The sequence below is a fragment of the Uloborus diversus genome, chromosome 8 (assembly GCF_026930045.1).
Source record: "Uloborus diversus isolate 005 chromosome 8, Udiv.v.3.1, whole genome shotgun sequence".
NCBI classification, from domain to species: domain Eukaryota; kingdom Metazoa; phylum Arthropoda; class Arachnida; order Araneae; family Uloboridae; genus Uloborus; species Uloborus diversus.
This window is the reverse complement of record NC_072738.1, coordinates 22,692,775-22,708,301: the sequence shown is the minus strand read 5'-3', so window position 1 is coordinate 22,708,301 and position 15,527 is coordinate 22,692,775. Positions and strand designations below refer to the sequence as shown.

At 36.5% G+C, this 15,527-nt stretch overlaps 1 protein-coding gene across 1 annotated transcript in view; it reads right to left on the bottom strand.

Moving 5' to 3' along the window:
• The window catches only part of LOC129227964 (dynamin-1-like), a 57,590-nt gene that overhangs the window by 30,581 nt on the left and 11,482 nt on the right, over nt 1–15,527 (bottom strand). Inside the window, exons 5-8 of the mRNA XM_054862589.1 lie at nt 15,003–15,206; nt 11,400–11,498; nt 11,099–11,207; nt 5,180–5,374 (exon numbers count right to left, since the gene is read on the bottom strand). Of these exons, the coding sequence (XP_054718564.1) occupies nt 5,180–5,374; nt 11,099–11,207; nt 11,400–11,498; nt 15,003–15,206 (607 nt within the window). The remainder of the gene's footprint in view (nt 1–5,179; nt 5,375–11,098; nt 11,208–11,399; nt 11,499–15,002; nt 15,207–15,527) is intronic.

The following is a 15,527-nucleotide window of genomic DNA, read 5'->3' as shown; positions in this document are numbered from 1 at the left end:
CCACGGCCCCTTCAGACAGATTCAAGGTTAATTTCAGGAAGGTGCTGATTTTTAGCGGAAAAAGGTGCTAGTCCTTTCAAGATATGTTACTGGTAGAAATTGGGCATATCAGCTGCCCACTACTTTCCAGTAACGTTTCTGAATGGTTTTTACAGTGAGGGAGTCCGTGGTGCTATCCAGCTAAAAAGTTAAATATTATTGAGATTGAAGGACTAGTAACGATACTTTAATTCAAAGAGAAAGCACGTTTATCAGGAATAAAAATTGCTTCTTACGTACATGCAGGACGCGGCAACCCCCCCCCCCCCCCCAGAACTCTCGGAAGTAAACACACTACACATTAATTAATTTTGTGTACATGACGAAGTTCATATTGTTACAAAACTATATTAAGTAAAATGCAAATATTGGGGCACATTTTTACAGCTGGGATATTATACTTCAAATAAAACTTTGCTCCAAAATTTTCAAGACTAAATTTAATAGTCAACATTCACATCTTCAAGCAAAGGCTGAAATAGTTCAAATGCTATAGTTTGCAGTCGCTTTTTATAATTATGGAGTACCCCTGCGAAAGGGGTACCCCCAAAATAATAATGTAAGAAATGGAAACCAGACATGAGCTCTTAAAAATAGACAGAACAAATGAATAACTAAATTTAAAGGAAAAATATATTCCGCTCGCCGGAGCGGGGGAGGGGGGGGGGGTCCGCGAAGTTTGTAGTTTTTCTCGTTGGGGTCCGCGGAGGTCTGAAGTTTGGGAACCTCTGTAGTAAACAATCGGTGCTCACTTACGCTTGTTTTACAAATGCCACCAATTACTTCTTTAGAAATCTCTCACTCATTCGCAAGGAAAGAAAGCTTCTTTTGGATGGTTAGTTGCTAAAGTTGGCATTTATGATTGCCATCTATTGCTTATTTAAGAGTATTATTTTATATATTCCCGATTTCCCACTATAGAATGACTTGAAAAGGACAGACCGGCTTATCCGACATTTTGGTTCCATGACGATCGAAATGAGCAGAATGGGCGCCGAGCACATTGGCCCCAATGTTCCCGGCACCCAATCTTCCTGGACCGCATGACGATTGGGGAATCAACCTTGTTTCTAGTATTTATAAATATGTTTTAATATTCGCTGGTTGCAATTTCGTAAAACAACTGATGATAAGTTGAGTAAAATGTCACTAGAACAATAACATAGTTCACAAATTTAACGAAAATGTATCGGGAAATGTTTACTGGAATGAATCTCATTTTAACACCTTATTTTTTTTTAAATACAGGTATGTATTTTAAGTAAAAAGAATATTTTTGTCCTGACACGGCTATACGCCAGAGGGCGCTCCGATCGGTTGGAGTCGGTAGTGGGGCCTTCGACCTTGATACCGCTCCGCTCGGCAGTCGCCTGCTGGCTTTGGTTGAGGCCTCTTCAAAAAAGTGTGTGCAAGTTCAAAATGCAACAAAGCATTGAACAGCGTTACCGCATTCGCCTTGGAAAATTGACTGCATCAACACTGGAAATGATTCAGCAAGTGTACAGAAGGGAAAGCTTATCGCAAACTCAAGTTTTTAGAGGCCGGGAGAGTGGAGGAAGAGCCTTGTGCAGATCGCTTATCAACCGCGGAAAACGAGCAACGTGTGCGACAGTTGCTGAACACGTACCAACGTTTAAGTGTTTGCATGATTGCAGAACAGCTAGGGAATGGATAAAATGGTTGTGCACAAAATCATCATTGAGGATCTTGGAATGAGAAAGATTTGCGCCAAACTCGTGCTTTGTGGTTGCCGAGAACTTGACAAAAATGGCATCGTAACAGTTCCACAGCGTCTCTACAGCCCTGACCTTGCCCCAGCAGACTTTTTCCTCTTCGCCAAAGTGAAAACCGCCCTCAAAGCCTCAAAGGGCGCCATCAGGGGACCCTGGATGATGTTAAAAGGGCGTGCACGCATGCTCAGATGGATGTTTTGGTTCGTGACTTCCAAGGAGCGCTTGAAACGTAGCCTGCAGAGGTGCGTTGATGCTCAAGGAGCATATTTTGAAGACTGCCAAAGTTATGTAGCAATATCTCTAATAAATTATTTTTTGTGGACTCATTCTCATTACTTATAATACATACCCTGTATGTATTAGTTAAATCTTCACTTACCGAAAAAAATAAGCAAACATCAAACAGGCAACACATCTAAAGCTTGGACACCAGTTTTCTGCAACAAGGCTTTTGTAAAACTAATTTGTGTCTAATTTTTGTCAACCGACAATTTTAGAACAAAAATGTCGGACGAGGCTGCTCCCCTTATATAGTGGCCTTAAGTCAATCTGAAAGCCCAGTAATCGCCGATACACTTATCAAATACGCTCAGTTTATCTTTAAACTGGTAGCTAAAAATATTTTCACACCCGCAAATGAAGTCTGCATTCGTACAACTTGTAGTAATTCAGGAAACTTTTTGACAAAAATACTTGATTTTCACAGGAAATTGATGAAAACCCGCTAAATCCGGAAAAGTTCCATGGAAATAATCAGTGACATTTCGGAATTTTTTTATGTTCGAAAGCTACGCTGGTTACCAGGACCTTTGCCATTTTACAAGTCAAGTACATGTAATCGACCTAGCTGCATTATTTTAAGACCTTGTTCCCGAGAAAGCAGAAGAACTCTGGAGGTAGAAATGTTTGAATTCAGAGCATCAGAGGCCGGAAATTCACTGTAATGCGTGAGAATTTCTAAAAAAAATTGAGAAAAGCAAATTTTTTCCTTTCCCAAAAAATCAGCGTATAGAATAAAATCGTTTTAAATTTTGAAACATTTAAAACGATTTAAATTTTGAAGCGCTAAATATATATTTTTAGAACTGCTTACATATACCTGACTTGTTATGTGCCCTGGCCTCAAAAAATTAAGGTACAACCGTTTTTTTTTTTACGTCTAATTTGCAAATGAATGAATGTAGGAACAAAAAATTTGGAGGATAGGTGCATTAAATAGCTTTTTATTGAGTGCGTCATAAAAATTTGCATAAGTGTATTGCAAAAACGATTTATAACAAAAAAAAGGAATTTTTGCTGAAAAGTCCATTCTTGAAGAAAGCAGAAGATCACAGTGTTATATAAATGACATAGAAACAATACAAAAATAGGTTCTAATAAGGGATGTGTCCCCACTAACTCAAATGCATTTGTGGTAACGGTTTTCCATGCTGTTTATTAAGTTGTCGGACACCAGAATAGGAAGCGAAGACCAGACACAGAGTAAGCCTTGTTCCAGCTCGTGCAACAACCTTGGAAGAGGATTTAAAGCAGTAACTGGTCTGCCAGATAGTCCCAAAGATGTTCTATCGAATTCAGGTCTGGAAATCGAGCTATTCATTCCATTCGTTCCAAACCGTGGTCCTCAAGATACTCCTCAACAATCCGACCTCGATGAGGTCGTGCATTACAATCCATCAGAATGAAGTCATTACCAATAGCACCAGAATATGGGCGGACATATGGGTCAAGGATCTCATCCCGATATCTCAGACCAGTCAGAGTTCCTCCATGGAACACATGCAGGTCAGTGTGACCACCGAGCGAGATCACTGCCCAAACCATGATTCCACCATCTCTATAAATGTGCCTTTCAACAGTGTTAGATTGATTTTATCTAGTGAGCTGTTCCCTCCAGATCAGTAGACCCCCTGAATCACTCTTCAATGCAAATCTGGACTTCTCTGTGAACAGCATAGAAGCTCATTGCTGCTGGGTCCAGGAAACATGTTCTCATGCCCAGCATAAGCGGATCCTTCGGTCCCTGAGCGGAACGCACGCAACTGGCCGTCTTACATAGAGACCTGCATTGTGAAGACGATTTTGCACCGTAGTAGCAGAGATTCTTCTTCCTGATGTTACAAAGTGGTCGGCAACGAACTGCGGCACAGTAGTGGTTCTTCTCCTTCGGGACAAAAGAACTAGAAAACGATCATCTACAGGTGTTGTAGCTCGTGGTCGGCCTGGAACAATTCTTCTGGATACAGAATTTTCTGATTGGTATTGATCCCAAAGTCGCTGAACAACTCTACGAGACACATTGAGACGTCTAGCACCTTCAGCCTGAGACAATCCCATTTCCATCCATTCACCTGCCCACCACCTTAACGAATCGAGCAAACGACGTCTCTGAGACATTTTCTAAACTCTATTGACTATTGTCACCGAAACTGCCAACAACAGTTGAAAATAAACACAACTTACACACAAAAATACGCAAGTTTGATATTTGCTTTTTTTTCTCTCTCATAAAGATATGTTCTTTCATGTAAAATAAAAGTGTCAGCTATGGTTTTTTTTAAAATGGTTTTAAAGTTTGTTATTATCATTCATGCAAACTATCAATTTTATTGTTACTGCCATTTTTTTAATCGTGAGCTTCGAAAAATATGTTGTACCTTAATTTTTTGAGGCCAGTGTATTATTAACTATGTTTAACTATTGATAACACGCTTGAAAAAAATAATAGTGCCCGCCGTCCGACCAATATTCTAGAATGTGCTCTTAGGTACAGGAAGGTTGGGGAACCCTGCTTTGTTATATGGATTGCATTAATGTTTCTTTAATATTTGGACTCAGATTTTACTTATACAGCTAAAATTTTGTATAGGCCAGAAGTGGAACATAAGGCGGCCACAGCTAGCTCGTAGGTAGCCACAACTAATCAAAAGTACACTGTGTCAGTTGAATTTATTTTTCTTTCTATTCATTTAATTACTTACAAGATTTTGGTTACGTTACAGAGGCTTAATTCTGAGCGAAATAACATATATTTGATTGTTATATTGAGCTTACAAATAGATTTTAGTTTCTTAGAACTTTATTTTCGCCTTAAACTGGTCCCAATTGGTAACCTACCGTAGCTGAATGTATATCCTCTCGGTGGCGTTCGGATTAATGAATGTTCGGATTACGGTGATTCGGATCAAAAAGATACTGTATTAAGATCGAACGTAGTTTTTATAGACCTTAGGGTTTCGCACAACATATAGGGAACCCTAAGGGTACCATCCAAGTGCACGAGGGATCCGAAGGTGACATGAACATACAGATACCACCAATTTAGCAAACTTTATATAAAGTAACACTTATTTTTTAATAATAAATAAAATATCACTGCATATTTTAAAAGATCTAAATTTGCTTACTTGATTAAATAAAACTGCTTTCCATTTGGGACGTTTCCCAAGACTTTCTCAAACTCCTTAAGCTCCTTCTTGTAGGCACTCAGTTTCTGCGATATATCGGTGCGAACATTCGGCAAGCAAACTTTGATATGAGACCTGAGCATCTTTTGAAGCAAAATCTGGAGATTAAGCGTCCCCATTCGATGGGCAATATGTCTGAAATCAATTGAAGCAAAACGAAGTTGCAACACATTTGTTTCTAAATAACTACTATAGTGTTCGCGTTAACTGGGTTTTCGGGGACTTTCAACTTGCTTGCCAGCTAGTTCCAGTATACATGAAATACACCGCCACCTCAATCATTCCAGCCGAGGACTGCAGTTTCGTGCTTATTAGCACTCATCAGCCCGTGCAATAAGCACGCATCCTCCCTCAGGAAGTGACTGAGCTAGAGGTGAAAAACCTCTTAAAGGAGTCAAGAGTGCCAAACAAACAGGTAGCTAATATAGAATTAGCACTGACCAGACGAGTGACCGAAGCAATGATTAGGTTCAACTCGAAGATCGAAGGCAAAACAAGGTATTTTCAGTAAGTTACCGTCCTACAGCCAGGCCTAAGTCAGAAATACACGAAATACACCGACAGCTGTCATTCCAGCCGAGGACTGTAGTTTCGTGCTTATTAACACTCACCAGCCCGGCATACGAAGTGACTTAACTAGAGGTGGAAAACCTCTTAAGGGAGCCAAGAGTGCCAAATGGCTCATATAGGGCGGTAACTTTCTGAAAATACCTTGCATTGCCTTTAATCTTCGAGTTGAACCGAACCATTGCTTCGGTCACTCGTCTGGTCAGTGCTAATTCTACATTAGCTACCTGTTTGTTTGACACTCTTGGCTCCCTTAAGAGGTTTTCCACCTCCAGCTCAGTCACTTCCTATGCCGGACTGATAAGTGCTAATAAGCACGAAACTGCAGTCCTCCGCTGGAATGACTGAGCTGGCGGTGTATTTCATGCATTTCTGCCTTGGCCCTCGCTATAGGGCGGCAACTTACTGAAAATAGTTCCAGTGTGTTCCCTAAGCAATTCTGTCTGACTTAATGTCATCTGGATGTCAGTTTTGACTGCTTAAAACTAGTCTAAATGAGAAATTGGGAACATTGAAAAAATTTTCAGTTTGTTTCTGTGGGAGGAGAAAGTAACATTTTCCATTCCTTCATTATTGTGTACGAAATAGGGATACAACGGCTATAGAGTTAGAAGGGAACAACGTCAAAGATAATTGGACTAAACAGACACAAGTCCATGGGGGGGGGGGGGATTGTTTCGTGTGGTTGGTATTGGAAATTAGAACTTTTGACAACTTCTCTTCTGACCAAAAGTGAGAGGTATCCGCTGCAGTCTCAAGCAATGAATATCAATATCAATAGGCAATAAAATACCTCATAAGCTATTGGCTAGTTCTTGTAGGTCTAATAATGCTATTTCAGAGTACGAACTGTTCTCTTTTCTCTTTTTTTTTTTTTTTTTTTTCTTTTTTCCTTCACATTTGCCTGTTCTTCGAGGAGAAAATGGTTTAGTTGCATTGCATTTCTTCAGACGCCCAGAGAAACCCGATTTTCTAATACCAGTCATAAATGTAGTATGTTTTACTGCCATAGACAAGCGTCCGTTAAGTACGATTACCTCTGCGAACTTTCTTACTTTCTATATTTCTTTTTAGCGTACTAATATAAACGAATGCAAAATGTAACTTCCTCTTCTCACAGAAAGAATCTGAAGGCTAGATCAATATTTATAATTTTTCATCTAAACCAGTTCTGAACAATTAAAATTGACATCCAGATCGCATTAAGACAGATATAACAGCTTATTCGGACCTGCTGGAGCTAGCTGGCAATCAACTTAAAAATCCGCAAAATAACAGCTTTGTCCCAATTAATTCAAACACTATCCTTATACATTATTTCTGTAGCCTGTTTTTCGTTCCTACGCGAGAACTTCCTCAATTCTTCATCGATTTCTTTGATTTACCCCTTATTTTATAGATTATCGTGCAGGCTAATGACGGAAAATAGACCCACGGTCTAAAAATTGTTTTTTCTGTCAAAAAAAAAACCTGTTTTAAAGCACCAGATTGAAGTTTTCGGTTAAATTTAACACTTTTACTTGCACTCTGACCGACAGAGCTGAATAGCTCGAACGGCAGAGCGTTCGACTGGAAACCAGAAGAACCAGTGGTCGGGCCCATGTCCGGACAATTTGCATCAAAAAGTTAGAGAGATATCGTGCATTACATGAACACTTCATAACAATGAATAACAAATATGAAGTAATAGAATAAAGGAGATGGAAATGCTCCTTGCTGTTATGAAAACTTGATGCCATATGCAGCTAAATTGATTCTTACTTGTAAGGTTTTTTTTTTTTTTTTTTTTTTTTTCAAGCTTTGGCTCCGGTCAGAAAATTAAAGTATAATGTAAGCGAAAATATAAGTGTCAGGTTTAAGATTTCAGACTACAATGGAATTGTTTTTTGTTCAGAAAAAAATAAATAAATCGTATATTGATACAGATTCTTCTAATGAGTTTTTGACCCTTTTCACAGCTAAAAATTTTTTTACCTCAAACTGAAATTACACTTTTCATTTAAAACTAACTATTTTTTAGAACACGAAGTAAAACATTAAAATTACTAACAACTTGACGGGGAAAATATGCTTTTTTTTCTTCTTTCGGCAAAAAACAAATAGCCTATCACATTTTTACTACATTCGAAAAGCTACGCTTAAAAAAGAACTTAGTTCAAATTATTTTGTATTTTAACCATGCGGTTAAATGATGAAAACGTGCTGCCATCTAAGCCATAACGGTTCAAGCAAGCAGCCTGCGATAACAAATTGTAAAAATTTTAAAAAATAAAAACACCTCTCTTCAATGTCTTATCTTATATATTATTTCTATGGATTATTTTTCTGTCAGTATGCGAGATCTTTCTTATCTCTTGAAGAAATTCCCCCCTCATTTTAAAACTTATCAGGCCGGTTAATGACGAAAAATAGACTTACGGTCTTAAAATCAAGTTTTCAGAAACGCCCCTTGCTGTTGCAAAACCTTGATGCATCCTGTAGTTCTAATGCAGATTTTTTTTTTAAGCAAAGTTCTAATACAATTTTCCAATTTTTTGCGTCGCTTTCGGCAAGAAAAAAAATTTTAATTAACCTGTTTTTTTTTTTTTTTTAATTTTTTTTAATAAAGCTTAAAATCACTAGACTTCGGCACTTGCTCGGTTAAATTGATAAGTTTTTTTCGGTAGAGCGTTCGGCTATAAACTATCTGAACTTCGGGCAAGCCCGAACTGTTCGACACAATAGCAAATGTAGATTAATATTGCGCATTACATGTACTCATAACATATAACAGATAACACACGTAAGGCAATAAAAAAATGCGATGGGAATGCTACTTGGTGTTTCGACTCCTTCATGCAGGCTACAGTTATCATTCAGATAAGTTTACTGTTAATCGAAGGGTGTTCTTCCTTTTTTTTTTTTTTTTTTTAAGCTTTGACTCCGTCCAGACCACTAAGCATAATGTAAGCACAAAAAAAGTATTACATTTACCTCAAGGGAATCCTTTTTGTGCAGAAAAACATTTTCATTGTATGCTGAAATGTAGATTTTTCTAATAGAAGTGTTCGATCTTTGTTACAAATGTAAAAATACTACGCTAAATTGAAATTATGAGTTTCGCCCAGCAAACCTTTGATTATTAATTCGAATACGATATGAAGCATTAAAATTATTATCAACAAATATCTTCAATGTTTCTTATTTTCCGTCAGATGCTCACATGGGCAGGACTGTATTTGCCACAGCCCATTTTTTCACATGCAGAATTACTGCTTTTTCACGAGTCACTCAGCCACTTTTTTAATGATATTTATGATTGCATTGAAAATACGTACAACCAAAAGGTGAGCGATGATCAAATTATCACAACGTTGTATTTAACGAGGTTTTGTTACTGATGTCTTCAAAATACATGCCTTCTCTTCTGCGCTTACTTTTTTTCCTTTACTTTTTTCGGTTCTTCTTCATAACGTTCTATCTTTGAAATTTTTAAAGAGCGAAATGCTTCATGAAACGATTCGAAGCACAGTGCGGAGTTTCGCACGGGTCGACTAGTGGTAATTGTTTTCTTCAATAATATTTTAAGCAGTGTCAAAAGGCAAGTCAAGTAATTCTTTCGTTAAGCATTTATGCAGTTCTTTGTCCAGATTGTTGTTTATAGCAGTGGCGTAGCTAAGGAGGAAGGAGCGGCTTCAAGTAGCGGTCATAACCTCCATGAACGTAAGATAGATGAATGTTACGCATAGCGTTCAAATACTTTTTGGAAAAAAATATAGTGTTCGCTGTCATCTTCTTAATTTATTAATTATTTGTTTTTGTAAATGTTTGAATTAATACTTCTTTTCACTCTTTCTGAAATTATCTAGCAAAGTTTATGCTCTACTTGAATAAAGTAGCTCTAGCTAAGCGGTCGCCAGTCGCCAACGGGAGACTATTTAATTGAATATGGCTTCCAAAACATCTAGTATGAGTTACCAAAAGTGGCGATCACGTGTTTCTTTTTTGTTAGAAATAATATCAAGCTATTACAACACGCCTTCAATCCTATTTGAGCCCTTCTCTTGAGTCTCCAGTAAGCATTATCTAGATTTTTTAATAGTCAATCATGTCAGGCCTAATATTTTCAATCTTAGTAACAAAATAAACGATTGCCGACGTTTTTAAAACTACTCACATTTTACAATAATCCTCTTCCTTTTTTTCTTTTTTTGAGCAATCACATTGCTTATTGTTCTCACTTGACAGTTTTGATTTCCTATGATTTTATTTCCCCCTCCCCCTCGCCTCCCTCTGCAGCACCACCGTCGGCCGTCCTCACGATGCTGCTCCTCTAGCAAAAACCGTCTCCAGGTTGCGTCCATATCCTACACACACACGCATACATACACACATCTACACACACATACACACATCTACACACACATACACACATCTACACACACATACACACATCTACACACACATACATACATACATACGCACATACATACACACACATACATACACACCTACACACACACACACACTCCTACATTCACACACATACACACACTCATGCTTGCACACAGACACAAACACACACGCCTACATACATACTCGTGATTGCGAAAAACATAATTTGAATTCCAGATGTCAAAATTCAAATTATTTTTTTTTCCTAAAAAGTTTCTTTTTGCTATTACGACCTTACATTTCTAACTCCTCGAAAAATAACCGTTTTAGGCAGAAACGAAAGACTAATACATAAACCAAAACCTGAATGAGGTCTCACATTTGCTTTCATTAAGTTATAATTGCCAACATTTGAATTATTTAAAAGTTTGTAAAATATTTCCTTTTGTTGTATGCTGATACGTTTATATTAAAAAATATATCCCATTAGATTACGTTTATTATTTTTGCAGAGCATCCTAATCTTTTTGCGTTGATGTTGATATTACTAATAGTGAATAGTTTTTTTTTTTTCTTTTTTTGCGCTGCTTGCATATTTAAGAAAAAATGGCTACCAAAAGTACAACAGTGGCTACCATTTTTTTTTTTTTTTTTTGTGATTTTGGTAGCCATTGGCTGTATCTGGAATTCCCATTCAGAATTCCAAGTCCGGATCTTTAATAGTATAGGGAAGTTATTTCGAGCTATAGGAAGAAATGATAGCACTCTCCCTCTCTCTTGGCTTTATTTATTTATTTATTTTTTATTTATTTTATTTTATTATTTATTTATTTTTTATTAGTTATTTTTTTATTTTCTTTTTTTTTTATTTTCTTTATTTTTTTGAATTTAGGTCGAAGAAATATATATATTGCTTACCTGTAACAGTCTCTTGAGGTAAAGAATTCTTTCTCCTTTCTTAATATATACTGTATATCTCGTCCTGCATCAATGTCCTTTTGGCTTCTGTTCAAAACACCAACATATCCTGAAACAATTCTTTTTTTAAATGTTTGTATAAATTACGTGAAAAATATTAAAAGTTACAATCATAAGTTGGGTATATTTTTCCGGATTAAGAAGCAACTTAAATCAAAATTTCAGGTAGATATTATACAATATCTGCCTGGTTTTGTATTGTAGAAAGTTAATGAAGTTAGCATATAATAGAAATAAAAACCTCTTTTCAACGGAATTTTTTTGTTCTCAAGCACTTCTCTTGCATTCGTCCCTTCATCCATCAAATCTAATTTTGTCAATACACCAATAGTCCTTTCTCCTAAAAGTAAATTTCATTAGAAAAAGAAACAGTTTAGAAGTCTTTATTCATCAGTACTTCAACAAATAACAAAACCTAAAGGTGCCGAAATTTTTTTCATTATAATTGTTTTACTAGGCAGGCAAGAAAGGTTGAATTGATCATCGCACGTAGGCAGCCACAGACAAATCGTTACTTATACAGGTTGTCCCAAAACGACCGCATAAACTCTGACAGCTAGATCAATCGTTGGGAGTTACATAAAAACTGCCCAAAGAAGCGTTCCTGTACGATCCATAGTTTACGAGAAAAATACGAAAAACAAAGTATGACGTCGCTGCCGGTGCAAGAAAAAACACTTTATTGGACATATCAACAGCAGTTTACGTACATTACGTATAACAACAAATACGTGAAATGACGTTTTAAACATTGTCGTCTGGAAAGATATGCAAAGACTGTTGTTGATACGTTCAATAAAGTGTTTTTTCCTTGCACCGACAGTGATGTCATACTCTGTTTTTCGTATTTTTCTGGTAAACTATATATCGTACAGGAACGCTTCTATGGGCAGTTTATATGTACTCCCAACGAGGAATGTAGCTGTGCAGAGTTTATGCGGTCGTTGAGGGACACCCTGTATGTAAACGAAAGATATGCAGATGCTGGATAATTTGACGGAAAATTAGCATGAGTACTGCTGCTAAGATTATTCAACATAATGCAATATTTAAAAAAAAATATTAAATAAAAACAAAAAACCCGACTGTGTAAAAACCAAAAAAAACTAAAAAGGAAAATGTATAAGCCCAGTAGTTTAGAATGTGTTAAGTGCTACTGAATAACTACACCGTTGAAATAGTTTTATAACCGTACACAGATAAGACAATTCATAAATTCAAAAGCAGAATAGAAGGATCAACAGTCGGGGCTCATTCCTTTCTAATTCAAGGAACCCCGTAAAATTTGAATGGGCTCTGACTGTTGATCCTTCTATTCTGCTTTTGAATTTATGATTTGTCTTATCTGTGTACGGTTATAAAACTATTTCAACGGTGTAGTTATTCAGTAGTACTTAATACATTCTAAACTACTGGACTTATACATTTTTCTTTTTAGTTTTTTTGGTTTTTACGCAGTCGGGTTTTTTGTTTTTAATTAATAATTTTTTATTTTACACTTTTTAGTTAACTTTCACTGACTTAGTTATTATGATTATAAGACGGTACATTTCGCAACCTTGTCATTTCATTGAGAGAGTTTGCTTGTATCGTGAGGTTTATTAAGTAACTTGCAGTGGTCTAAACTACTGATAATGAGTCCCTCTAGGGATCTAACTCGGCTTAAAGCTACATGTGCTTGACCATCGGCAAAAATGCGCGAACTTAAGTCAACCACAGCACAGCTATATAAACAGCCTGTATAACTCATGATGACGCGACATCGGAAACGTCCCCGTCCCCCCGTCAGTCAAATCTTTCTCGCAAAACTAAAAAAGCCTGTCAAGAAAGTACACGTCGCGAAACTCAGTCCCTTGAATCAAAGCAAAAACAATTGCAACATGTTAGAGATGAAAATCGAATTAGTAGACTTTCTTTCTTTTGGTGCTTATTGCACTGGTTTATTTGATGAGGACTACAATCTGAGTGTCTTGCCTTCGTTACGCATGATATATTTTTTATTACAGTACAGAATACATATAAAGAACACTAGAAAGAATTAACATCAGAAAGAGGGGAAAGTACATCCAGAGCGAGGGTGTCTTGACCCACCGCCTCAAGTGGAAGAAGCAATCGCTTAGACCACTCGGCCATTGAGACCCTAATAGACTTAGTAAACAAAAAAATTCAGGCAGCGAAAATTACCTGCATTTGTCACACGCAGGAAGCGTGCGACACAGTGTGCAACACCCAACGTGCGCTAATCCCGAACTGACAAAATGGCAACCGGTTTTTGAAATGGTACTTTTGATTACTGTCATGTGTTTAGTGACACTCTTAAGGTTAAAACAAATCGATTGACGTAAGAATTACCAAAATTGGCCAAGGCGTTTAGCCTGTAGAACGCCACATAGAAACGGACATACATACATAGACTGATAAACACATTACTCTCCTTTGCGTCGCGCACGCGCAGTCGGGTAAAAAGGCTACATTTTTGGAAGAACAGAAGTTTTAGTATGTATATGTTTCAGCTCAAATACAGATCCCACCACTTTAGATTTAGAGGGAAATCTTAAACATTTACAGTGTACAAGTATAATCAACACAATATGTGATTCTAAGTACTTAATTTATTAACCTATAGAAAATGGCAACAGATTGTTTTTAAAGCATTGAGCTTTCTCTCATCATTCGCCAACATTAAAATCGTTACCAATCGTGTGAATGAAAGCTTAGAGTTGTCTTAAAATTTGCAAAAAATGCTTAATATTAAAGTTTTATTCAACTCGTAAATCTATACAAATTTCATCATACGCAGAAAAAATTAGTTATTTAGATTTGTATCAATACTTTTAATATGTAACATTTCATTAACTACATTACCAAAGATGCAAACTTTCACGATTTTTTGTTAATATCTCTGGTGATTAAAGTCCCAGCAAGACCAGCTAAGAACACTCTCGATAGTATTACCTTTCGAACAAAAACAAAAAGAAGAATTTACAAAATCGGTTCATACGTTTAGGAGCTGCGATGGCACAGACAGACCTCCAGATACACACGTCAAACTTGAAATCCCTTTATTTTTTTGTCAGGTGTTAAAAAAAAAAAAAAAATGCACACACAAAAATTAAGTGCAGTCTGTTGATTTAGTATTGTTTTGGTGAAGAAGTTTTGTGCAGGAATCTGCATACTTTGATCAAGAGCGGCCACACTGATAATAAAAGAAAAGAGATTTTGATGGGCCATAGTGAAAGATCAATTTCTTTTAAATAAATAAATAGCTTTACAAATGTCCCTGTTTAGTAAATATTTATTTATTCCACATAAAAAATGGTGGAAATCGCATCATTTCACAAAATACCAACTAAATTTTAAAAATCAAGCAACACTTTTATTCTCAAGTTATAAATGCTAAATTGTAAATACAAAGGTAGTAAAACAAAAATTTCGCAAAGTTGCATACACGTGCTACAAGGATTATCTTTTTCAATGCAATAGAAGTATATGAATTAACAAACCTTACATTTCATTAATGTACTGCACTCGTTTCATGAAAAGAGAATCAGGTCATTTACTTTTAATTCCAGTTTTTCAGATAATATAGTTTTAAATGCAATGAAATTTCGTCGCAACAAATACCAATACAACGAAACATCCATTTCAACGAAATAAATATTCAGTCCCGAATTAATTGCCCTTATATTGCTTGAACTCGTCTACAACAAAATTCCAGTTACAGCGGATAAAATTCGAGGGTCTTTGAAGTTTGTTGTAACGGAGTTTCACTACATAATTATACTTTAAAAAAATGAAAAGAGAAGAAGTAATAATTTAACGTAACTTAAGAGAATTTACTTACTGTCAGGATCAGCAATTCTCGCAATGTTAAGAGCATCAGAATTGGCTATATCTTGATTGGCAGGTGACACTGCCAGAATAAGAGTTTGAGGTTGCCTGATGTAGCTCAGTACCATTTCTCGAACTATTTGCATGCTGTCTTCTGGCTGACCTGTCACAGCATTTCTAATCAGACCAGGTAAATCAACCACAGTCAATTTCAATACTGTAACAAAAGAAGTCTATATATTTTTGTTTAAATGGTTACAATAAGCAAAATATGCTACAAAAATTCTGTTTGAAAATATGATGAAATGCAACTTTATTGTTGAGTCTTTAGCGTGTAATGGCACATTCTTCAGGTCATGCCATCATGATGAAATGTTTGAAAGTGTTGGCCCTAAATTAGCGGTCAAAGTTTCGTTGCTCATTTTTGGTGGTACTGTAGTAGAAATTCAGCAATCTACACTCCAGTATCACACGTCGGGGTCGCTCCGGGTTTTTATTTTTGGATCTGAACTTAGAGAAGAATACAAAAGAAAAAAAT